Source organism: Prionailurus viverrinus, chromosome D4, assembly GCF_022837055.1.
Source record: "Prionailurus viverrinus isolate Anna chromosome D4, UM_Priviv_1.0, whole genome shotgun sequence".
NCBI lineage: Eukaryota > Metazoa > Chordata > Mammalia > Carnivora > Felidae > Prionailurus > Prionailurus viverrinus.
In genome coordinates, this window is record NC_062573.1 from 16,415,354 (window position 1) to 16,442,343 (window position 26,990).

Genomic DNA, 26,990 nt, shown 5'->3' on the forward strand with positions numbered 1-26,990 from the left:
CTTCTGGGACTCATGATATATATGAAGTTGTACCTTACTGTCCCAACCCCTGCCATTGGTTTTGTTTGGTCTTTTTTCTCTCTGTTGTTCAAATTCACTAGATTCTATTGATTATCAGATTCATTGATCTCTGTTCTCTGTCATTTCTACTATTGGACCTACTAGTTTATTCTTATTATCACATATTTATAACTTCAATTAGGTCCTTTTTTATAACTTCTAATTTTTGCTGAGATGTTTCTATTTTTTTTTATTTCTTCAAAGAATTTGCAATTGTATATTGAAGCAATGTTTGATGACTGCTTTAAAATCCTTGTCAATAATTCTAACATCTGATTCATCTCAGCGTTGCCATCTGTGGATTCTTTTCTCAATCAAGTAGTGATTCCTAGTTTTGGGTGCGATGGGTGATTTTTCATTATATCCTGGACATTTTGGCTGTTATATTAGTAGGTTGAGATCCTATGTCAATCTTTACTCTTACCAGGCAGTCATCCTAGTTAGGTTTAGCATGCAGATCCCGTCCTAATTTTGTAGGCTGTTGCTTCCAATGATGATTACATTTCAGAGACTTTGTGGTACTGTTTTGATTGGCCTGGTTTATCTGGGGTTGCTAGGGATCCCACTGGTCCCTGTTGATTTCACCTGAGGGGATGGAGGAGGGGTTTCCCTGGGTTGGGCCTCCCAGTGCCTCTGGTGAGGGTGAGGAGAGGAATTCTTTGGCCACTGAAGACAAACAAGCTTCCTGGCACTTGTGTTGTTCCTGTCTCTTCCTCCGCACCCCCCTCCAGATTGCAGGGAAGGACAGCACTTCCCAGGTGAGGCCTCTTTTGGGGGAGTCTCCCCTTCGCTGGGGCTGCCAGCTGCCTGTTGCCTCTCATTGTGGGAAGGGAGTCTTAGGCCTAGTGAGTAAGGAGAGTGCTCTCCCTGACCACTTCTTTTCCGGGAAGCTCCTGATTCATGCCCCTTGTCAGTGCTGCTGGCTAGCCCAGTGGTGTTGATGTGACTCTGTTTGAGCCTCGCTGGGCTGCCTCCTGTTGCTAGGTTCAGGGCGTGGAAAACCTGGAGTTGGTTGGCCTTCTCTTGTTAGGTTGGAGATCGCAAGACCATTCACTCATAGGGTCTCTACTGCGAACCTTCCTTTTTCTGCATTTCAGAGGGTGGTGTATGTGTGGTTTTTTTGTTTTGTTTTTTTTTTTTTTTGCGGGGGGGTTGCTTCTTCTGTTTTTCCCGCCAGGGTTTGTATTTTACTTAGCTGGGAGCCTCAGGGAGAAAGTAGTCTACGCCATCTTGTCTGGACCAGAAATCTTATTAGGGGACTTTGCAGCGTTCTGAGGGACCCCTGAAGACTACCTGTAATAGAAAAAATGAATTTGGTCAGTGGCTTCATTTCAGCAGAAAGTATTCTGTTTCTTTACGCTTCTGCCTCTTATAGTTGCCTGTAAATGAAACCAGAACCCAAAACTATCCTCTCCCCACCAACCCCCCCCCCCCCCCCAACGTCCACTTCTGTAATCATGCTGCCACCACAGGCTTCTATGAATGGAAGTTCTTGTACTTTGGAGAATGTGGAAGAAGAGTTAAATTGAAGCCTCAATTTCGGTTTGCCACTCTTTGTGGTGGGAAAGTGAGTCAGCAGATGCTCTATTCTCAGGCTACCACTTCTCCCTCTACCTTCCTCCTCATCGCCTCTTGTCGAGCTCACCAAGCTTAACTTCCCAAGCCCGGGAGAATCGGCTTTTAAAGACAATCAAATCTTGCACATCAAACTCAAAAGGGGAAAGAAACTTCAAGTGTAGATGCCATCTGGCTTTGTTAGTCACCACTCTTCTCTTTCAGAAACTGATGAGCAGATGTAGGCTTTCACTCTAAAGAGCAGTTTCTAGGAACAGACTGAAGAAAGTATTTGTTTAAAATTCTTTTGGGGATACCTGGGTGGCTCAGTTCGTTAAGCATCTGATTCTTTTTTTTTTCTTTAATGTTTATTTATTTTGACAGAGAGAGAGAGAGAGACAGAGCATGAGTGGAGGAGGGGCAGAGAGAGAGAGACACACACAGAATCCGAAGCAGGCTCCAGGCTCTGAGCTGTCAGCACAGAGCCGGACGCAGGATTCGAACTCCCAGACCGCGAGATCATGACCTGAGCTGAAGTCGGACACTCGACCGACTGAGCCACCCGGGTGCCCCAAGCATCTGATTCTTGATTTCAACTCAGGTCATGATCTCAAAGTTTGTGAGTTCAAGCCCCGTGTCGGGTTCTGTGTGACAGTACAGAGCCTGCTTGGGATTCTCTCTCTCCCTCTCTTTGCTTCCCTGCTTATGTTCTCTCTGTCTCTCCCTCTCTAAATAAATAAATAAACTTACATTAAAAAATAAAAAATTTTTTTGAATGATAATTATTTTAGCCACTCATTGTTCTATAACTGAAAATGCCCCAGCCCTTGGCACATATGAGCTAAAAATCTAGAAATTACAGAAAAGGTCGCTGGTGGAGATTTTGGATAAGGGTTCACATAACCAAATACTTCTTTTCCTTTTGGAAGAAATAGAAAGTTGAGGGGAATCTAAAGAAGTAGGAAATATAAATGCTATAATTTGAATGTGTCCCTCTCAAATTCATATGTTGACACCTACTCCCCCCCCACCTCCCAGAGGTGGGTTCTTTGGGAGGTGCTTGGGTCATGAGAGTGGAGCCCCCATGGGTGTCACTAGTGTCCTTATAGAAGAGACCTCGCTGAGCTCTCTAGTCTGTCCTGCCATATGAAGATACAGTGAGAAATTGGCCGTCTACACCCTGAATGAAGGCTCTCACCAAAACTTGATCATGCTGTCACCCTGATCTGGGACTTCCAGCTTCTAGAACCGTGAGAAATACATTTTTGTTGTTTACAGCCTGCCTAGTTTGTGGTGTTTTGTCATAGCTGCGTCAATGGACTAAGACAGTCACTGTGTACATACACAAATGGAATTCTGAACTTCTGGAAATCATGCAAAGAGTTAGCAGTGAATGATATTTTCTCACTTGGGTGTTAAAAATGTAATTTTATACTAGTGATCTCAACAGCGTTGGGGAGGCATGAGGCAGTGCGTGAGAACTATAACATCAAAAGTGGGAAAATGTGACATACAAATTTATATGTAAATAGAAAATGTTATTTCTAGGTATGAAAGTGTTTGCAGCACAGAATACAATCACAGTTTTGCAGGACTTTAGAGGAAGATTTCATCTTAAATTATTTTAGGTATGAAATTATTGACTGTTTTAAGTTTTCATTTTCGTATTATGGTAGTGAGAAAAATGGCCCACCAAAAGCATCCATGTCTTTCTTCCTGGAACCCGTTAACATGTCCCCTTCACATGCAAAAGGGACTTTGCAGTTGTGATTAAGTTAAGGACCTTGAGATGGGGCAATTATGCTGGATTTTTGGCTTGGAGATGTAAGAAAGTTCCATGAGCCAAGGAACACAGGTGGCTTTTGAAAGGTGGGAGAGTCAAGGAGAAACGGGTTTTCCCCTAGAGCTATCCAGAAAGAAAATTCAGCTCTGCCAACCCTTTGATTTTAGCCCATCTCAGACTTCTGACCTCTAGACCTATAATATTATAAATCTGTGTTGTTTTGCACCACTAAGTTTGCCTTAATTTGTCACGGCGACAATAGGAAACTAATACAAATACCTGGTTACTGTTAAGAATGTTGCTGTTGACTTCATACACCTTTCTGTGTAAAAGTATTATCTAGACCACTGATTTTGTCTCCTCCCCTGACCCCCCCCCCCCCCGCCACCGAGGACATTTGACAATGTCTAGATATGTTTTATTTTCATGACCGGCGTGTACTACTGGCATCTAGTGGGTAGAGGCTAGGAATGCTGCTAAACATCTTACAACAGAAGACCACCCTCCACTCCCCCAAACCCTGCCCAAGAAAGCATTATCCAGTCCACAATGTCATTAGTGCCCAGGTTGAGAAATCCTGAACTAGGTTGATTTACCTACTCAAAGCATGCAGGAAGTTGAGGCCCCCTGTGCAGCTTGCTCTGAATTAACTGACTGGTCTAGACCTGCCTGTCCAATTGGGTGGATATTAGACATGTGGCTATTTAAGTGCATTACAATTAAATAACTTTTAAATAGTTTCTCAGTCACACTTGCCATATTTCAGTGGCTACCATATTGGATAGCTCTGATACAGAACATTTCTATCACCATGGAAAATTCTATTGGGCATAAAGATCTTCTAGACCCTTGCTACCCAAAGAGTTACATATGGACAAATAAAAGCAGCATGACCTGGGAGCTTGTTAGAAGAGCAGACTCCCAGGTTTCACCCCAGACCTATTAAACTAGAGTCTGTATTTTCATAAGATTCCTATGCACATTTAAGTCTGAAAAACACTGGCCTATGTGACTTTCTCTTGCCTTCTTGTTTCCTTTCTTCCCTCCTCTGTTGGTCCCCCCTGTACTGTTTACCTTTTAGTCATGTAAACGCCTTTCTTTCCAACCTCAGCTTCTAGGCTCTTTCAGCCAGAATTTGGTCTTATCTCATCTCTACATTCCACCCCCAAAGATACTTAACACATTGTCTTGCACAAAATAGCTGCTTGGGGGGTGCCTGGGTGGCTCAGTCATTAAGCATCCGACTCTTGATCTCAGCTCAGGTCTTGATGTTAGGGTCGTGGGTTCAAGCCCCGTGTTGGGCTCCACGCTGGGCGTGCAGCCTACTTTAAAAAAAATAGCTGCTTGGTATTATTGTTTCTGGATTGAATTTTGTTGAACTAACTTCTGAACAGTCTTAGTGTAGGTTGTTTTCCTTTTAACCAAAAGAATGGATGTTTTCATCTTTTACTTTATAATTTAATTTGGGCATTTCCTAGATTTTCAACTATGAAAAAATACATAACCTTTACAAATACCTGGAAATTTCATAGTGAGTTTAAGGTTACTATTGATGTTGTGATGTGAAGAAGAAAATGCAGCCTCAGTATGCTATATTTAGATTTTTCTTTGTAACAAAATGTACCAGACCTTTCCATTCTTAATATTAATTGCAAACATTTTCAGAATCATCATTTGTTCTGATGGAATAAGGCTTATTGCATTTTAAAAAATTGCTTAATGTTCGTCTGAGTCATCTGAGGGTTATCAGGTTTTTTGGTATAGATCAAAATCTGTTACTTTATATGACAGCTAAAACTACAAGGAATTGTTCTTTCTTTGCACTTATACAATGAAAACATTCATAGATTGTTTTGGAGGTGAGGAGACATATACTACATGAAAGGTGTGATTTTGAGTATTGTAGCTAATAGCATAAATAAGAATTAACTTCTATAGAAAAAGGGGGACATTAAACTTCCAGTTTAATGGAAAACTTTTCAGGCTGTAAATGACCTTCTTCCTTTTGCAAGTAAGGAAACCGAGGCTCAGAGAAGTAAGAGTGGGGCAAAGGATGGAAAAGGCAAGGTTGAAGACCTTTCTTCTAGACTTCCTTATCTTTATCTCAGAAATGTCTGCCGTAAACCAGATGATCCTTGAGTGCCTCGTAATTTTTAACAAAAAAATTTAAACTTTATTTTTGAGAGAGAGAGAGAGAAAGAGTGAGTGGGGGAGGGGTGGAGAGAGAGGACAAAGGAGGGCAGGGAGACACAGAATTCGAAGCAGGTTCCAGGCTCTGAGCTGTCAGCACAGAGCCTGATGTGGGGCTTGAACTCATGAACCATGAGATCATGACCTGAGCTAAAGTCGGTCGCTCAACTGACTGAGCCACCCAGGTGCCCCAAGGGCTTTATAATTTTTAAAACATTTTAAATCCAGCTGTCTTCATTTTAAATGTAGTGTTGTTTTTATAGCCTCATACTGCCTCTCTCGTGGACTGTTTCTGTGGAGGGGCAGGACGAGGGAAGCAGTGAGTAAAGAGGGGGAGGGGAGGAAGCCCTCACTACAATACTAGCACTGAAGTGAGATTTAAACCTATGTTTTTTTAATTTCTGAGAGAGAGAGAGTGAGAGCGAGAGTGAGAGCTCACACATGCACAAAGGGGAGGGGTAGAGAGAGGGGACAGAGGATCTGAGGGATCATCTGCGCTGACAGCAGTGAGCCTGATGTAGGGTTTGAACTCACGAATTGTAAGATCATGATCCCAGGCAAAGTCAGACACTTAAGTGAGCCACCCAGGTGCCCCTAAACCCCTGTTTTTTTTTTTTGTGCATGTATCAACCTACAAGAAAGAATTTTTACTCCCCATGTGGATGAATAAGTGTCAAATTATATTAATTCTCTGAGGTCATCATTCTGCAATTCCACAACTACTAGACAAAATTAAACATTTTGTTAAATTCCTGAAAGCATAACCAGCACTGGAAAGAATTATTCGGTCCAGAAGTTTGGGTATGGATTGCTGAGAATTATAAGTAAAATGTTGTTTTAGGACATATTGCCTCTGAGGATAGGGCTATGGTTTTCCTTGGACTCCTGAGGGGTTGATGTCACAGAAATGATTAAGCACCACCAGTCTGTTCAGCTCCTGAAATATGTCTGGAGTCCAGTGAGAAGTGACTTGAACAAGACTGCAAGTCTAATTAGTAGGATTTCTTGAACTCCTTGTTTCCCCCATCCTTCCTTCAAAAATTCTGTGATTGAGGATTTTATGTAATCTTTATGAAATAATCCCAAAGTTTTCAAATTCAACAATAAGTTGTATAGAAGCAACAATCATTAGTAAGCACAGTGTGGCTATCTGCTTCGTTAAAAAAAAATATAGCTAATTTTAGTGAATACCCAGTTTCTTTTTCTTTCCACACACCCTCAAGTTTCTATCTTTCTAGAATTAATTCTCCAGTTATCTTTTTTGTTCTACCTCAACTCTTTGAAGAAAGTGCAGCGGAGGTGCTCTCAATTGAAGGTGCCTAAAACATGCACAAGAAAGCTAAGCGACATTCCATTCTCAAATGACGTGAATGTAGAGTTTTCTCCCTGTGTGATCTGTTTGCAGTTCCAGTCCATCTGAGCTTTGCAAGTATACTAAGGGTGTTGAAGGATAAGAGGACAGGATGCAGGAAAAAATGTTTCTGCCTGATTAAAAAGTGGCATCTTCATATACAGCTTACTGAACCCAACCCCCAACTTTTAAGTCATGTTTAAATGTATTATGTATTTGTTAAATGTGCTTATAGTACTTGACTCTAGAAGTCTTCAAACTCCCAGCCTCACTCTTATTTTACTATTATAATAATAATAATAATTTCATCTTATGGAACTTTCTGGTCCTATAGTATTCCATCCTACTGTGCAATTCTTGCTGGTCCTTTGCTTTCTTTTTCTTTCCTACTTAAATGTAAGGCTACTTTCCACATCGTACCTCAGAACACGATGGGGAATTTTTTAAAAATCAGATACACGCAAACCACAAAACTAAATTTCACTTTTATGAGATGCCTTTAAATGTTCCACTCATGGGTTGCCCTGATAAGTGCAACCAGGCGTTATAAGAGATACTGCGTAAAAATGCATTTAAAGGATGTAATTGCACCTCAACACTTTACATGGTTAAGATAAAAAGACTACAAAAGACTGGAAGATACAGCAAGTGTCTGAAAAATAAAGATTATTTAACAGGAAACGATGGGTAATATTTATGAAAAATGAGAACCCTAGAGAGTATCAGCAGAGTTTTAAAATCTCAAGTGGTAACAAGACAGATTACAAATTAGACTTGAGGGTCTTCAGTAGCATCCTGTCCCTGGATTAAATTGAGAAAGCCCAGTTCTCTCTCCAGTGTAAATGGAAGCAGACATTTCACTAACCCTTTGGAGCTAAAGGTAGGCCAATGAATTGCCACAGCTTATATCTTCCCCAACATTATTCTCCCTGTGAGCCTGATCTGATTAAGATCTTTGATTAAGAAAGGTCTATGAAGTGATGGGTAACTGGTGAGAAGAGCAAGAGAGATGTCCAGGTGGTTCAAGGGTCCCCTTCCTAACAAAGCAAAAGCGGAGCCCCTCTGGGCTACATTTGGTTCCTTGCTGTTGCTGCTCTATTTTTTAGGAAAATTATTTTTTATCTGTTTTTTCTCCCCCTGTAGCCAAGACTAGGCTGCGATGGGAATTCTCTCAGCCCTGGCCCTCTCCCAGCAGCCCAACTGTTTCAGGAGGGTGGGGTCCAGTCCCACAGAGGCTGGAGCCCCTCCAATGCTGAGCACCACACACTCATTGCTTATATTGCCTGATGAATCCCCACCATCCCCTCCTAAACTGTAACCTGTGAAAAACAGAAAGCTGAGGCCAGTGTCTACTCCCTAAAGAAGTTCCCTCCCTGCCTTATCTGTTTTCCTCAAACAGCTCAGCTGGGCCAGACCCTGTCATTAAAAAACAAGTCCATTTCATCCAGTTCCCCAGCTAGGAATCTGGCCTCTGCCTTAGGCCTCGACTGGGGGGGGTGGGGGGGGTGGGGCAGGGGTGGGGCAGGGGTGGGTCTTAGTCCTGCCTTTCCTGACTGTGGGCCTACATTACAAAGTAGCCGGGCCCCAGCGTCTGCCCAGAAACTCCCCTGGCTCTGGCTGGGCTGTGGGCAGCTGCCCCTGCATCACAGCTCTGAGCAGGCTCAGAGTCACTTTTGTCACTTTTTTTTTTACCATGTTCCCAGGCTCTTTCTACAACACTGGAAGGGCATAGCGGGCCGAGGGAGCCCATTACTGTTTAGCGACTATTGTCCTCTGTCTGAAGCACAGTAAAAGCAAGGATCATTTAAACTTGTTACTAATTTGTCTCTTAGCTCGAATTCTTTTCCAACTTAAAGTAGAAAGAGGGCCGACCCTGAAATTTGAGAGCTCATCAAGAAATCCTGATGAATGCTCTCAGAAGTTTCTTAAACAGGAAGAGGACATTCTAGTGGTCACTCTGTGGCTAGAGTGACCTTTAGGCCTGGAGAACCAATAATAGTTCACTCCACATATCTGTATTTCTTGTAGATTTATTCCATGGGTTTTTCTGAAGGAAGAGGAAAGAGGAAAAGAACGAAGGGAGCCCGTCAGGTGGCCCGTTAGCCCACAGGGGGGTCTCCTTCAGTCCTTAGAGCAGTGCTGAAAGTGGTTTCCGCATTTGACAAAGAAGGAAATTAAGGCTCAGCAGAATTGTAGGAGCTGTTGGATATCTTGCCAGTAGTCAGGGAAAGAAACAGTGTGTGTGACCTCAGGCCTATCTCTTTTGTCTACTGAAGTGTGAATATTAAGACCCTTATCACCTTCCAAATCACACAGTCTGGGTGGGAGATTGAAAAAAATTTTATCCCTAGGAAACCTCAGTCTGTCTTCCTCCCCACAGCTAGCTTGTTGAGTTCCCCGGGGGAATAATGCCTGCATATTGTCACCTGTTTCCTTACTTATTAAATATACTCTTTATTAAAAAGAAAAACCCTGAAAGTTACAAAAATACAAAAATTTAAAAAAATGAATTACAATAAAATTTAAAGTCTATACACCACTACCGTGAGCCTTCGAGCTTCACTACTGCTAACAGTGTGATGTGTATCTTTCTAGACTTGGTGTAGTGTATGGAGAGAATATATGTGTGTAAATACCTGTAGCAATCTTATAACGAATGGTGGGTGGTATAAGTTTACAGATGTATATTTCACATATCTTCCTGTGTGGATAAATACCTACATGGAGCAGGGCCGATAGATAGAAGATTGTTAAGTTTAGAAATTTCACCATATTGCCCTTCAGAAAGACTGTCAAATGACTTTTTTGTCAACAGCATGTGGATGTGTCCATTTATTTATTACTCATCCCGTCGTTAGTAGGATTTTATTTTTTTAAATTTTTTTTTTAACGTTTATTTATTTTTGAGACAGAGAGAGACAGAGCATGAACAGGGGAGGGGCAGAGAGAGAGGGAGACACAGAATCTGAAACAGGCTCCAGGCTCTGAGCTGTCAGCACAGAGCCCGACGCGGGGCTCGAACTCACGGACCGTGAGATCATGACCTGAGCCGAAGTCGGACGCTTAACCGACCGAGCCACCCAGGCGCCCCCAGTAGGATTTTAAATTTTCCCCAAACTGCTGGCTATTCTTTTCAAGATAAGAATGTCATATTTAACATTTAAGAGCTTTAGTTCTGAAGTCAGAAGGGCTTGCTAACATTGCATTCCTGGATCAAAAGACTTAGCCACCGACCCACAGACAGTACCCACAGACCCTCAACCATGGGCCTCCCCAGCACGAAGTCTGTACCACTAAGGTTACTGCTGCATGGTTTTGAGTGGGCCTGACTATGCTTTCTACCAAGAGATGGGAAGAAGAAACTAAAGATGGTCCGTGCTAGTCTTGGTCAGTCTCTTTCTTAATCTCAATCACTTTCTCCCCTCCCACCCATCTTTCTCCCCTTTCTCCTTTATTGAAGTATAATTAGCAGTAACAAACGGTACATATTTAAAGCATACAGTTTACATATAATTGACAATTTTTGGTGTAGCATTCTAAAAGTGCTCTGTACAGGGGCACCTGGGTGGCTCAGTCAGTTGAGTATCTGACTCATGCCCCAGGTCATGATCACATGCTTTGTGGGTTTGAGACCTGCATCGGGCTCTGTGCTGACAGCTCAGAGCCTGGAGCCTGCTTCGGATTCTGTGTCTCCCTCTCTATCTGCCCCTCCCCCGCTCATGCTCTGTCTCTCTGTCAAAAATAAAACATTAAAAAATTTATTTAAAAGTGCTCTGTACGTACATGAGCATATATATGTGGGGGTGGGTATGCACCTATGTATACATGCATAGTGTGGACCTGTTAACTTTCTCTTCACCAACATGATTGTTAACAAAACTTGGTAAAACATAACAATTAAATGCCAATAGTCGCTTTTCTCCTATCCACAGCAAAACTGCCTAAAAGCAATGTCTATCCTTGCAGTATCCAACTTCTCCTGTTCACTCTTGAATCTACTCCAGTCATGCTTCCATTCTCAAGACCCACTGAACTCTCATCAGTGAACTCCTTGGCACTAAATCCTTTATTTTAGTTGTTTGCAGGCTTCCTGACTTGTCCCTCTGCCTCTCTCTGTCTCCAACATCTATTCTATTAGCAAATTAGATAAGCTTTACTATCAACATATATCTGTGATCACCTTCCCTTGTTGGAAGCCATCATTATCTCTTTTCTGGACTTCTGCACGTGCCTCTAACTGCTCCCCTTGCTTCCACACTTGCTCTCCCAGTCCCCAAATGCTATCCCCCTCTACAAGAAATTTAAGTTATTTTGTTGTCTTTCAATCCCTTCTAGAACCTAAGATCAAAGAGAGAAGAGATTTTTTTCTCCTTTTTGATTCGCTGTGGTATCCTCAGTACCTAGAATAGTACCTAACACATAGTACATAGTACACATATATATTTAGATGGATAAAAAAGGAAGTTAGTAGACTATAGCCTTAAAGCCAAGTAATTCAGCTCCTGACAGGTACCAAGAATCGATTTATTTTTGCTCCCCAAACTGTTTATGTTGTATAATTAATTAAATATTACAGTATTGATATTTAAAAATGAGAACAAGAATATGTTTCTGGGAAAACTAAGGTGGATATTTTGTTAATACTTAAAGCAAGTTGCAAAAAGAAATTGCTTTAGATTTGCTGATGAGAACAACTAAGTTTGAAGAAAACCATAAAAAATCTGCAAGATTTTTGTACTCAAACTGCTTTACCAGAATTTTAAAGTTCTGACTCCACTCTGGAGGAGCCAATTTGGAAGTAACATGTGATACTTTATTGGTGTGGCTTTGCGTGGAAGATGATGCCGAGCTCCAATTAGCAGACCCAGTTCAAATATAAAGTCTTGGCTCTGTATTAAAGGATTGGCAACTTAATACAAATTGGTATTTTAAGTTCAAATAAAACATTTAAGTATCATTTTTATAATTTCATGTTCTAAACATTTTTAAAATTTATTGATAGCTTCAATTGGGGCTTATTATAGACATCTGTGTGTTTGCCCATGCCTTTTTTGGTTGCTATAGTTAAAGCATAGTAGCATATTGTACATATTTTTCTAGATCTTTTTTGCAGTGTATCTTGGAGATCATTTGGTATCTGTCAGGATAGAATATCTGAAGAAATGTAAGAAGTTGAATAAGATTCCACTTTATGAATACAATGTAACTTATTTTGCTTTTCTTCCAGTGACCATTCTCTACCTAGACTATTTACTTCTCTATTCTCTACCTAGACTCTTTCTTATTTTTAAAAATAAACAATACTGAGAAACAAGTGTTGGCAGAGATGTGAAGAAAAAGAAACTCCTGTGCACTGTTGGTAGAAATGCAAACTGGCATAGCCAATGTGGAAAGTTGTATGGAGGCTCCTCAAAAAAAGTAAAAATACAACTATCATATAATCCAGTAATTCCACTACTGGATATTTACCCAAAGAGTAGGAAAACACTAATTTGAAAAGATATATGCACCCGTATGGTTATTGCAGCATTATTTACAATAGCCAAATTATGGAAGCAGCTCAAGTGACCATCAGTTGATGAATGGATAAAGAAAATGTTGTGTGTGTGTATATACAATGGAATATTATTCAGCCATAAAAGAGAATGAGGGGCGCCTGGGTGGCTCAGTTGGTTAAGCGTCCGACTTCGGCTTAGGTCATGATCTTGCGGTCCGTGGGTTCGAGCCCCGCGTCGGGCTCTGTGCTGACAGCTCAGAGCCTGGAGCCTGTTTCAGATTCTGTGTCTCCCTCTCTCTCTGCCCCTTCCCCACTCACACTCTGTCTCTGTCTCTGTCTCTCTCTCTCTCTCAAAAATAAGTAAACATTAAAAAAAGAATGAAATTGGGGCGCCTGGGTGGCTCAGTCGGTTAAGCGGCCGACTTCGGCTCAGGTCATGATCTCGCGGTCCTTGGGTTCGAGCCCCGCGTCGAGCTCTGTGCTGACAGCTCAGAGCCTGGAGCCTGTTTCAGATTCTGTGTCTCCCTCTCTCTCAGACCCTCTCCTGTTCATGCTCTGCCTCTCTCTGTCTCAAAAATAAATAAACGTTAAAAAAAAAAAAATAAAATAGCTTGCTTCTAACCTCTAAAAAAAAAAAATGAAATCTTGTCATTTGTAACAACACAGATGGGATCTAGAGAGTATAATGCTAAGTGAAATAAGTCCGTCAGAGAAAGACAAATACCATATGATTCCAGTCACATGTAGAAGTTAAGAAATAAAACAAATGAACAAAGGAAACAACAAAGACAAACCAAGAAACAGAGTCTTAACTCCAGAAAACAAACTGATGGTTACCAGAAAGGAGGTGGGTGGGGGGTTGGGTGAAATATGTGCTGGGGCTTAAGCATATACTCACCATGATGACCACTCAGTAATATATAGAATTTTTGAATTACTATATTGTACACCTAATCACTTCTTGGCCTTTGGCTAAGATCAAGTGTACTCTATTGTACACCTGAAACTAATAATATAACACTGTATGTTAACCGTACTGGAATTGAAATAAAATAATGCAAAGAATTCTTTGCAAATGTGCAATTGTGTGTAACTGTATTTATAGGATAAATTCCTAGAAGTGATATTGTTGCAGTTTATTTTGAAGGCTGTACAACTGATAGACTTTTGTTCAGGATTTATGTCTGAATTTGTTTTGTAATTTTTAATCTTAGGTTTGAGCAACCAATATTTTACTCTGAACTTGTAGTTACATAATTAAAATTCATATAGAAAAATTTGTTTATGATTTTCAATCTGGAATTCTTTAGCCTAAATACTCACTTCCCAATGGAATGATTGCTTGTATACTTTTTTTTTTAACTTAAAAGGTTTTGATAATGAGAGATATCTTAGGCACACAGCTATCATATTCTAGCAGTTTGTACATCCCTCCTATTCTGCCAAGAATCTGTGCTTTGTAAATATCAATCCAAGACATTTAGCAACCGTAGGAGGCATAGCCGGTATTGAAAAGAATGATTTATATTTAGCATTTCTGCTGTTCCTCTTTTCATGTCATTTGGATATATACATGTGTAGGCATGTTTTAAAAAAAGCTAATAATTTTTAGGTTGGAAGAATATTTCACAGAATTTTCTGAATTTGCTTTTGGGTTAAATTTTTCCCCATTTTGTTAATAAAAAATGAATTAGAAATGAAACTTTCTTTACATTTCTTTGTCCTTGAAGTTGGTCTCTTGATTAGTACATATCTTGCTGATCCGTGCAAGTAGTTCATGAACTGTAAAGAATAAAATCCATAGGATTCTGTCATCAGCTACATTCTGTGAATATTTTCAACCAGATTTTAGTACTCATTTTTCAGACTTAATGTCATTTGGGGAGAATCTTAATTCATAGCTGAAAAACTAAATATGTTGCAAAGCCAGTGATAAATTCCTTGTTTGTGTTGCAAAACTAATTATAAATTCCTTGTTTATGTTGAACTTTTGCTAGGGAAAGATTCTGGGGGGTGGATTTTATTTATCTTTTTAAAGGAATAAATATTATTCAAATCACCTTGGTAACAGCTGGACCACAGTCATGCAATATGTTTAGTATCACTTTCTGAGTTAGTTGACGTTGGTCTGGAGTTGACAACACTGATTTTCAGTGAGATAGAATATTTATCATTTTTAAAATAAGAAGTGAAATTTACTTTTTAAGAAAATTGCTATCACTAGGTTTAGAAGGCAAAACAGATTTCACCATTCTGAGAATGGCGAATTATTTTCTATGTGAAGAATATGTTAAGTGGCGGCCTTTTTGGTTGGGTCTCAGAGTCTACTACATGTGAAAGAAAATAAATCTCATTGTTTTTTTTTTTTATTTTTTTTTCAACGTTTTTATTTATTTTTGGGACAGAGAGAGACAGAGCATGAATGGGGGAGGGGCAGAGAGAGAGGGAGACACAGAATCGGAAACAGGCTCCAGGCTCCCAGCCATCAGCCCAGAGCCTGATGCGGGGCTCGAACTTCCGGACCGTGAGATCGTGTCCTGGCTGAAGTCGGACGCTTAACCGACTGCGCCACCCAGGGGCCCCCAAATCTCATTGTTTTTTTAAAGACACTAAAATGTGATGACTGTTCTCAATGTATGTATGAATATCCGTGCACATACAGATATGTGTTATGTATACACTCATACAGTGTGTGTGTGCATATATAAAAATTGTATATATTTTTATAAGTGTAGAAACTGTCATTTGAAAACAGTAAGGACTTGCAAGAAAATCTTTTGGTAGGCATTGGGAGGAGCACTGTTTTATGGTTATTGGTGGGTGGTAATGCTCTGGTGAGCCAGTCTTCCCCTCAGCTATTTCACACCAAGACAGAGCTGGGTAGAAATCACGCAACCTGTTAAGGGAGGAAGGGGTGAGATGGTGACCCATTTTAACATAGTTTAATATGTAATGGTTTTGTCGAACGTAAAGTCAAGCATTTCCTGTTTCATATGCTTATAGAGTCCTTAGTGGTCATATATTTCTCTGGGAGAATGTTAGCTACAGCTGAAAGTATGGCCGAGGATGTTTAAGGACATACAACTTAGTGCGTCTTTGTTTGGTAGCTGTCTCTTGACTTTTTTCGAATTTGGAGCTGAAAGATGGCCATGCTGTTTCTGTATTATCTGAGCATTATTGCAACTTCGTTTTCACCATTCATAGATAAGAACTTTCAGAGGAGTCTACTTCTCTCTATGTGATTGTCTAATGGAACTTTTCGCCCACCCATTAGATGGCATCACTGGATATTGTAAGTATAGGAAAATGCTGGCTTTGATGGCAATTCATTTCCCAGAGGGTCCCCTATTCTGGAAAGTCTCCTGCATAATGAACACACATTCCCTGAAGCATGGTGTCCCCTGCCGTGGATTTGTGAGTATTATAGCGTCTAACATTGAAACAGAAGTACTCTAGAAAACATAAAACAGCCTCAAATAAATTACAGTTAATATTCTCACAGATTCAAGAGGATGTTGTATTGAACAAATTAGGATACATTACTACATAAAACACCAATTGGATAACAAAATAATTTTCCTAGAGATAAAAAATCTACTTCCCTACCCTTCCCCATCACTAATAAACAGTCATTCAACATTAATTTCATATGCAATCAGAAAAAAGGCACACATTTAGAATTCAAAGCAACATTTCAAAAGTGCAAAATCATATACTAAAGTATCTCTAGACTGCAGGACTCTAAGTAATTTTTAAAATTTCCTATTTATACTTTTATGCATTTTCCAAACTTTCTATAAGAATAAAGATAATTCAAGGACTTAGCTTTATACTATTATTTAGACATCAGTTACTGAAAGGAAACCAGCTGATATGCTGGGAAGAAAAATTAGATTAATGAGAATTATCCTTATCCTCTCATAAATTATGAGTCTTCCTTGAGTTAAGTAAGCTATTATAAATTATGGGGACATAAATATATGAAAACAGTACACCAATTTGAGTGCCTATAAAAAAGGCAGGTATGACACTTGAAAAAGACTTGTGAATATTCACATTTAATATTATGCCTGGACACTGATTATGGTGATAAGTGATTAGAAGTATACTTTATACTCTAAAAAAAGATAAGACAGTATATGCCAAAGGGTAGGATATATTCTTTCGATACTCCCTGATAACTAGGGCATGGGTATGAGACCTAATCATGGCCAAATTCCCCTGCATGGAACTTTGGATCCTGAGGGATTAACACAAAGGTGTGTTGGGTCAATAAGTGATTTTTTCTAGGTAGCTATTGCAGAATCCAGGGTCTGATGAAGCATCATCATCCTATTGAACCATTCCTGTAGCAGGAACTTGGGTAATGCCATGTCTCCCTTCATTACTGAGCCAACATGGTTTTCCAGAACTCAGGAGATTCTATAGATAATCTGATACCCATCCAGATTGTTAGCAATAGATTTATTTATGCTCCAGTAACAAATGCAGATATGGTGAGACTTTTGCATATATGATCCACCTCATGCCCTCTGACTGCCTTGTAGCGCCCATTCAAAGGGTGCTATCCTTGTTTTGGATATGTCTATTGGGCAGTTACCTGTGACTGATATGTGACAGATATATTGAATGCCCGCGGTATGCCAGCTACTGTTCTAGATGCTGGAGATACAGACATGAAAGAGACCACATTTACTTATTTCACAAAGCTTACATTCTCATTGAAGGAAGGTAGAAAATAAACATGTTAAACCAGTGAGATAGTTTTGGGTATAGTCACGAGATATGAAGATGATAAAATGGGAGAGTGTAGTGAGGAGAGTGTGCAACATTAGGTAGGATAACCAAGGATGGCTTTTGAGGAAGTGGTATTTAATTGTGACTAAGCAGATGGGAAGGTCCACAGAAGGAGTATTCCTAAGTAATAGGACTATAAATGCAAAGGTCCTGAGACAGAAATGACCTTGGCGCACGTGATTAGAATCTAGTGGATGAGTGATGAGTGGAACGAGATGAGGTGGAAGAGATTGACAGGCCAGTCATATGGGGCAAATCCCAGTAAGGATTTCAAGCAGAAAGCCTTTGTAGGATTTTAAGCAGGAAAGTGATGTAATATGAATTGATTTATGCGTATGAAAGATCATTCTGGCTATTCTGTGCAAGCTTTAGGGAAGAAGCATGGAGGAAGAGGAATTGGTTAGGAACCTGTTGCAATAGGCAGATAAAAGGTATTGCTTACTTGGCTAGGGCTGTAGCCATGGAGAAGTGGTTTCTACCGGCTGTTCTCAAGCACAGATGTTCTATGAGAGATGATGCTGGCATGCTAGCCACTTCGGCATGTGCTTTCCAATGTACAGTTGAAGATGAGATTTAGAGTCTGTTGTAGGGTATGGAGCAGGGGTGTGTGTGATACTCAGTGTTTAATGTGAAGGAGAGTATAAAATGCCAGAAGCAAAGCAGTGTTGGCATTCTCCTTTGTGTGGGAAAGCCAGCATTGTGTTGCTAAAAGACAGGATTAGCTAAAACTTTCATCCAGGAATATTCAAAAGAGAACTGAATGAGTATTCTGTTCTGCTTTGAGATCTTATGTTTTTTTGTTTATTTTTAAGATTTTATTTTTATGTAACCTCTACACCGAGCGTGGGGCTCAAACTCACAACCCCGAGATCAAGAGTTGCACGCTTCACCGACTGAGCCAGCCAGGCACCCCGAGATGTGTATGTTGTTAATGTCCTTTAAAGGATAAACGTTGGGGCACGTGGGTGATTCAGTCTGTTAAGTGCCCGACTTCGGCTCAGGTCATGATCTTGCGGTTCATGAGTTCGAGCCCCACATCAGGCTTGGTGCTGACAGCTCAGAGCCCGGAGCCTGCTTCGGATTCTGTGACTCCCTCTCACTCTGCCCCTCCTCCATTTGTGCTCTGTTTCTCTCTTTCAAAAATAAATATTTAAAAATTTTAAAGGATAAATGTTGCCCTCAGGGGTGAAGGAAACGTTAGAGTACGTCACACAATGAATGAGATCATGCAACTATAAACGTACGAAGCATTTACTATGACCATGAAGAAGTGGAATTGCATTGATTTTATCTTTTCAGTGTTCTAGGAAATGGATTTTATAAATAATCTAGGTTGCTCTTTTAGAGAAAAACTTTAATTTCAAAAAGCCATTTACGTCTTCATTGCAGCGATCCCTCAACTGCTAGACCTAGGCATAAGCCTTTCACCTGCGGCCTGTTATCTAACACAGCCTCTTTTAAAATATGTAATTTCGAAGGGTTTCCTCACTGGCTGAATCATTTCTGTGTACCTTAGTAGCAGAAATCATAATACAGCTACAAAAATTGGACTGAATTCTGGGATACCAAGCTGCTCCTTCTCTGAGGAAATTCCAATTTAGTGGCCGTGGAGGTAGTGTATGTTTTTGAACACCTATATCCCCCCTCAGCCTCTACCACAGGCCTCTGAGATTGGACTATCTCGTAGATCCTTTGAGAAACAAGAAATGCAGGGCCAGAGGAGAGGTTGACTTGAACACAGCACTGGTGTGGAATTGCGTTACCTTGACTTGTCTTGGATCTGTGGGTTGTCTTGGTGTGTATTTTTGTTTTTGTTTTACCTGTTTTGTTGTTTTGTTTGTTTGTTTGGTAAAAACACAAATTTGCCAGCCAGACTGGAAATGTTTTCTGGTTTTTCTTCATCAAAGGGCGCTCTCCCTAGCGGTCTTCTCTGTCAAGGACTTTCTCTCTTTAACTTTGGTTAAAGCTTGGTTATGTTCCATATGTAAGCAGAGTTCAACTGATTAGGGAAAAGTCACTCTAGAGAAAAGACTCTAATTGTGAGACCAGATGGTAAGCATTATTCCGCTGATGGGGTTGTGTAGATTTGAGGGAAGGTGTGGTAATACGATCTCATTCTGCAGCTGTGACCTGTTGTTCCAAAACAGCCTCCTTCCTCCCTGCTTTTTACGTCTACATTCCAGCACCTCTCCTTCCATCTTTGTGGGCATCGGGGCCTCACAGATTGATTTGACAGATGCGTAAGACAGGAATGAAGCTTGCTCTAAGAAGAGCAACTTCCGCTATTCATTCTAACCCATGGATATTTTTTGAATATCTGTCTCCCCCTGTTACATGTAGCATGGCAGATTGTGCAGAATGTAGCCACTCTTGTTCAGCACGCTGAGAGACGGTTGCCCAGGACTCAAATTGCCATGAGCCTATCCTGTCTTTAAGGCGTCTGCAGCTGAAGTCTCGCAGGTGCCTCAAAGTTAAGATCAGTAAACTCGAGGGCATTATCTCTGTTCGCCTCCTCTCCCCTCAGAAAACACCAGCCAACCCTTTCTCCTGTGTTTCCTCCTTCAATGAAAGGTAGCGACTTACTTCCTTCACCACCCCCTCCAACCCCCACCATGGAAAACCTAGAGGCACATCTAGACTCTTTCCATCTTCCCCATTTCATGCAGTCCGTTTCCTAATATTGGCACTGCTCTAATTCAGGCTTTCTGTAGTTCTCTGGAATTTGGAAACATCTGATGTTTTTGTCTTTATTTTTATCCAAATTATTTTCTTCCTTCCACTGTATTAGAGCATTCCATGTTCAGTGAGACACAGACCAGTGAGGCCAATGACATTAGACTCTCACAGAGGGAAGTGTAAGTGAAAATCTTTCTTACGAGCTCTGTGGGTTTATTGTAATATGTGGCAAGGCCTGAGAACCAGTGCTGTGCTGGAGAAATTTCAAATGTCTTAGCCAGGTGCACAAGGCCTTCATGACCTTGGCCATCTTATCTTCTGCCACTTCTGCTTCTGACTTTAAAATCAATAACCATAAACTACTTATGATTCCTTTTTATTTCCCTACTGTTGCATACCATTCCTTGTGGGAATACATCCATCAGAAATGTCCTGGAAATATACAAACTACATAAAGCACTGTCCCTATCAAGTACTACATCCAGTAGCGTGCCATCTTGGTATAGGTGCTGAGCTGACCCATGAGAACCTCCAAAATAATGTGGGGCTCCTGTGCTTCCCTGTGTTCCCTCTCTTTTCCTTCTTCTTATCTTCCTTGGACTCAACAGCAAGTCCTTGGAATCTCATAATCAGGGTGGTATCATTTCAGAGATTCCTGAAATGCCAGGTCTTCTCCAGTCCAAAACGTGCTTCCACATTGTGCCCTTGCAGGAAATCTGCTCTGGTTCTGTGCTACACCAGCCTTCACTTATTATGCCACTGACATTGGCGATAGGTAGTATAGTCCAGTAGATGTACAGGGTATAGAGAGCTTTTACATGTTGTATCTCAGCGTGATCCTCAGCACTCCCTATGGAGTAGGCAAGGAGCTGTTACTTTTCCACTTTACTGATGTGGAGATGAGGTTCTTTTTACTCTTACTCGGCATGTACTCGAGTCTCTGCAGATTAGGTGTCAATAGGGTCCATAATGCACATCTCAAGTCCCATCACCCAATTGGATTATGGTAGGCTGCTTATTACTAAAGGGGCCTGGGTGTAGTTTTTGTTTTTAAAAGCTTGAGGGTAGGGGCACCTGGGTGGCTCAGTAAGCGTCTGACTTCAGCTCAGGTCATGATCTCACAGCTTGTGAGTTCGAGCCCCATGTTGGGCTCTGTGCTGACAGCTCAGAGCCTGGAGCCTGCTTTGGATTCTATGTCTCTCTCTCTCTCTCTCTCTCTCTCTCTCTCTCTCTTTCTCTGCCCCTCCCCCGCTGGTGTTCGTTTTCTCTCTCTCAAAAATAAACATTAAAAAAATTTTTCATTAAAGAAGCGTGGGGGTAAACTCATAGTTGGAGCAAACTTGATTTCATAACATTCACTCACTATTGTTTATTTTATCTTTTAAAGATTTTATTTTTAAGTAATCTCTACACTCAATGTGGGGCTCGAACTCATAACCCTGAGATCAAGAGTAGCATGTTCTACTGACCGAGCCAGGCAGGCGCCCCACTCACTAACTATTGTTTAGAAGCCTCACCTCCTTGGAATGTTCCAGGCCCCCACTTTCCACTTCTGTGGTCCATCTTCACTTTTGGTCAGTGTGGTCCTTGGCACCTCTGTGAAAGAGGAGGGAAGGGAGAAGAAGGGAAAATGATATGATTGGTTTTAGATGTTGATTTTTGAGGCCTGTACTATGAGTCCCTCGAATTACTCAAGTCTTAAAGAACCAAGCACAGAGTATTGGGACTGTGTGATTGGGCCTGTGATCCTAGTACTGAAAACAGTTCCTTTCAGTGAAGAAGGGAGAGGACTCCAAGTTCCTCAATGAAGTATCCACATATATTAGCTCCTGTGTCAGGATGGTGTTTCCCACTTCCTGTCTCTAATCTAGCAAGTCTCCTTGCCTTTTTTTTTTTTTTTTTTTTTTTTTTTCGGTCTAAAAGTAAGGCCTATGGGCTAGTTTCTGAGACTATGGCTTTTATTAAAAAGATCTTGCTCTTTTTGAATTTTAAAAGTTGGAAGAAATTATAAGCGACAAATGACTGTAGTTGAATTCTGTCACTTAAAGTCCTGTGGGAATAAGAATGTTCCCTTCTTCTGCCCAGGAGGAGAAAAAGATCATTTTATTTAAAATAAATCTGTTGAGCTGCATGTTGCTGGTATCTAATCAAGCTCTGAATTTGAGTTCAATTAGAGCTTTGATAAAAGAAAGGGAAAGGAAACTTGCAAGAATGCTCTCCCATTCATGAAGGGCCTGCGTGTTTTTAGTTTCCAAGTAAATGGAATAATGGGACCATGCATTTTCCATCCAAGCATTTTCCACCCTGAGAATAATTCCCTTCCTGGCTTCTCAATGAATAATGCATTATTTCTGAAACCCAAGAGGCAATTCCTTTGATTTCCCTTTATGTTTAGCTTTCTGAGTGATTTTCAAGCAAGGAAATTCAAGGACTTGGAATGAATGCTTTATTAACATTTTTACTTGAAGTTCAAATAGCTCCTTGGCTATTATCTCCTGATATTTGAAATATTTTTTTTTCTCTCTAAGGAGAATCTAAGGTATTGTATTTATTAGAAAATGAAGCACCTTGGACAGTCTTCAAAGTGAATAGCAGTTGAAAGCCAATACACATTTGCGTTTTAGAACAAAGAGCTTTATGGGGGTACTTTTCTTCTTTATTTTCATTTCCCTGCTGAACAGGCTCAAAAAAGAAACCTCACATTCAAAACAGGGCTGTTTGGATACTAAATCTCATGTGTTTATGTTTTACAAAACTCAACCCTTGAGGCTAGTACAAATCCACAACCCCAGTCCAAGCCACTTAGGCCAGTGCCATTTAAATCTGAAGATGCTTCAGTGGTCATCCTGTTCCCTGTCTGTTCACCGCGTGGCCTGATTGCACATACGGGTGAGCGATGATGGGACGGGGTGGTGCCCACCGGTTGTGTTAGCCCATGTCCTCTTGGCCAAGGATCCCCTGCAGATCCTGGAGTGCCACGGTGGTAGATTTTAGTACTGTTTCACAACCTCTACTTTCCCTGGGAGTCAAATGAGTGATTTCAGCAACAAAATCAACTGGAATTAAGAATTTCCATTCTTTTTACACGTAGAGTAAAAGCCCAAACAATTCAGAATAGTTGGGGAAGAAATGAAAGTTGATCTAAATTAGTAAAACACCTAAACCATAAAATTTGGGTTAAAATATTTAATTTTCTTAAGTTCAGGAAGCAGGAATATAACATAGCATTTTCCTAGTTCCTTCACCTATATGATGGGATAATGGTTTCTCTCCCCTATGGCTATTAAAGTGCTGCTAAAATTAGTATTTGTAAGGCCTATAGAAAAGCACCTTTTAAGTGATTGTTGAATAGAAAATAAACATCCATCTTCCTGTTGGAAATTTCTCTTTCCAAGTAGGCCCGTGATACTGAGCAGATCATAACAGTATTATTGTTGATACTGATAAAATATACTTAACGATTATTTTCTCAACACCCATTTACTCCTTACAATAAGCCTGATGAGGTAAATGTAATCATTTGTATTTTTCACATTAGAAAACTGAGGTAAGAAAGTAATTGCCTAAATTCACTCAGTTTTCTAAATAGCAAAGCAAGGATTTGAGTTCATTCAGCCTGAATTCAGAAATTATGCCTTAATCAAACATTAAAGGACATTTGTCACAGGGTTCCCTTCTGCTCCAAAACAACGTCATACTGCTAAAAACCCTATCTTTGTAAGGGTTGAGGGGTGTATCCCCCACTGTCTCAATTTCTTAGCAAACTGTATGTTTTGCTCAAAGTAGTCATCATCTTTATCTCATAAATACTCAATTTCAGTAGGGTTTGAATCAATGAGATTTTATTAAATTATTTTCTCACTAAATTTTTTTTTATTTTTACAGAAAATGAACATTTCATTTCAGATGATGATCTGGTGGCTTTGAATCTTAGTATTTTTATGTTGAACCAATGTCAAATTCACATGACGGTTGCTTGCTTCATAATTATATATATATATATATATATATATATATATATATATTTTTTTTTTTTTTTGTTCTTCCATTGTAAAATCCTCTTGATCCCTGTCCTTGTAGGTGCCTTTATCATCTGCTGGACTCCTGGATTGGTCTTGTTACTTCTTGATGTGTGCTGTCCGCAGTGTGACGTCTTGGCCTATGAGAAATTTTTCCTTCTGCTTGCTGAGTTCAACTCCGCCATGAACCCCATCATCTACTCCTACCGTGACAAGGAGATGAGCGCCACCTTCAGACAGATCCTCTGCTGCCAGCGCAGTGACAACACCAGTGGCCCCACAGAAGGCTCGGACCGCTCAGCTTCCTCCCTCAACCACACCATCTTGGCCGGAGTTCACAGCAATGACCACTCTGTGGTTTAGAAAGGAAACTAAGATGAGCAGCCAGCCATCATCGATTGAGGGATGAACGGCCTCCCCCTACCCAAATGCCAGGGCAAGGTGCGGTGTGAGAGAGAGAGGAAAAATAAACTCACGTACTTAAACACTAACCAATGGCAGTATTTGTTCCTAGACCCCACAAGACTTGAGATATATGGAAAATTAGCTTATGTGACAACCCTCATCCTGATCCCCGTTCCTTTTGACAGTAGAAAGTGGAGATCATGCCATGGAATCCATAATAGACTCCAGGGTGTCCATTTAGACTACACTAACTAGACTTCAAAAGATTTTGTGTGGTTTGGTGCAAGTCAGAATAAATTCTGAGTAATTGAATCCACAACTTCATCTACATACAGGCTTCCCTCTTTTTATTTCTAAAGGATACATTTCATTTAATAAACATGTTTATGCCTATCAGCATGCTTGTGATGGATAAGACTGTAGGCTGTTGTTAAACTATTGTAACTCCATTTTTTTCCTTATGTAGGAAAATTGTGAATTAGAATTTTTTAGAGAGCATGCATGTAATGTATGTATGCAGTATGCCTTACTTAAAAAGATAAAAGGGTATCGATTTTAAATCTTCTAGGAAATAGAAGAACCTAGATGTCAAAGCCAGTATTTAGGTTGTGAAACAATGTTCTAATCATAATATTACCTTCTTGTCAAAGTGTTATAACACATCTAAAACAGGGAATGTAAGTTTATTACCAAAAGAATACGTAGTCTAAAAGAAGTCATAGAAGATGAAGCACATATTTGTAATACCCAAGTGCATTCTAATTATCAGTACATCAGAAGAATTTTTAATAGCCTGTGTTTTTCTGTATTATAAAATAATACATAGTCATTGTAGAAAACTTGAAAAATGCAGAACTGTGTAAAACAGAAAAAATAATTACTGGTAATATCGTGACCCAGACGTAACCACCGTTAACCACCGTAACCACAGCTTTCCCCCCGTGTATGCCTCTATGTATATCACATGCCTTTTTATATAATTGGGATCATACGTAAACAATTTTATAACCGTTTTTTTTTTCCACTGCAGAGTTGCCACATTTTCCTATGGCGTTAAAAATTTTACAAAAACATAATTTTAGTGGCTATATAATATTCCATTTAATGGATGCAATTCCGTTTATTTAACCATTCCCACGTTGTTGACTACTTAGGTCATTTCTGATTTTTGCTATTATAAATAATGTTGCAAAATTTTGTGTACATAAAACTTTGTCCATATAATTGATGATTTACTTAGGACGTATTCCCATGAAGGATTTTTTTTTTTTAAATGTGAAATGTCTTTTTATGCTCTTACCTTTTATAAAAAGGGATTTCCTGCTTTGCACCACATGGGTGGCAATTGTGAGGAAAGCCAGTGAAGTTACCTTTTTACAAAGGAAATGCAGTGGTCACTTTAGTTGAGAGTGACTTTTTCTCTATAACAAGATGGACTAGAAGCAGTCAATTGTCACAAATAGCCAGGACCCCCTAGTTAATATGTCTAGCAATCCCAAATTTTGTTTGAGGAACCGATTTCCAGCTCTTGGTCGCCACGGCTGTAATGTAGAAGTGAAGACAATGCGAATAAATCAAACATGCCAAGAGAATAAAGGATCTTCGTATTAAGTAGCTTGGGACCCTCGTGTAGCAAATGGGTTGAGTGTGTCAGTATGTGACTGGATACTGTGTATTCTCTGGGAATCACCTCTAATAGATTCCCACCATAATGGGTGATACCTGTTTAATGAATTGTCCAGATGAACTAGTAATTGTACCAGTTTGTTATAAGTAACCAGTAAAGTCACAGTCATGAAGCAGGTATGGGAAAGTTGGGAGTACGTTTAAGAGAAAGATGTCCAGAAGAATCATTGTCTAGGAAGGAAGAGGTCAGCATTTGAGCAGAGGGCAGACTTGTAAGGTGCCCACGGTGGAAAGAACATGGGGAACCAGTTAGCAGAAACGTGTTTGCACATACTTTATCCAAAGTACAGAGCATTTTATGTTGGAAGTGAAAGAAATGAACTTGGACTTTCATGTGCATATATTCTGGACTATTTGAGTTAAAAACATACTAATTGGATCTTAATAAATTCATTTTCAATCAGTGTTTGGCAATGTGTGGTTCTGGTCCGTGTTGTTTCTGTTGCTCAGGAATCTTCCAGCTTGCATCGGAAGGTGCCTTCCTTCTGTGGACAACTTCATGTCCCCGTCACCAGGCCTTCTGACCTCTTGGGGTGAAGCAACCATGTGCTTCCCCAACTCAGAACTGCTTTTTTTCTGTCAGTAATAAGTCTTACTCTTAACATGAGTTTCTTTTGGAAAAAGTGAGTTTATAAAAACATTATGATGACTTTATGAAAAACTTGGAGTTTATAGAATCACAGTGATCTTCATGCTTATCAATTTTAATAACTAACAAAAGTCATAGGTATCTTCCAATGATATGCTAATTATATTCTTTTTGTTGTGTTGCTAAGATGTTAAAAAAAGTTAACATTTATTCAAAGGAATGAAGGTCTCCATGACATTTGGAAGAGAGTTCTGAACCTTTAAATTTAGGTGGATGTAAGATTGTTAGAAATCAGATATCTTAGAATTCTTCTTCACAAATTATTCACCCCTCACATATTCCATTTTTTAAATTAGTGAAACCATGATTTCCTAGTCTTGAAA

General features: G+C 40.0%; 1 protein-coding gene across 1 annotated transcript in view; it reads left to right on the plus strand.

Moving 5' to 3' along the window:
• The window catches only part of LPAR1 (lysophosphatidic acid receptor 1), a 134,288-nt gene extending 107,856 nt beyond the window's left edge, over positions 1 to 26,432 (plus strand). Inside the window, exon 6 of the mRNA XM_047831236.1 lies at positions 23,989 to 26,432. Within this exon, the coding sequence (XP_047687192.1) occupies positions 23,989 to 24,290 (302 nt within the window). The 3' untranslated portion in view covers positions 24,291 to 26,432. The remainder of the gene's footprint in view (positions 1 to 23,988) is intronic.
• Positions 26,433 to 26,990: the final 558 nt, after the last annotated feature.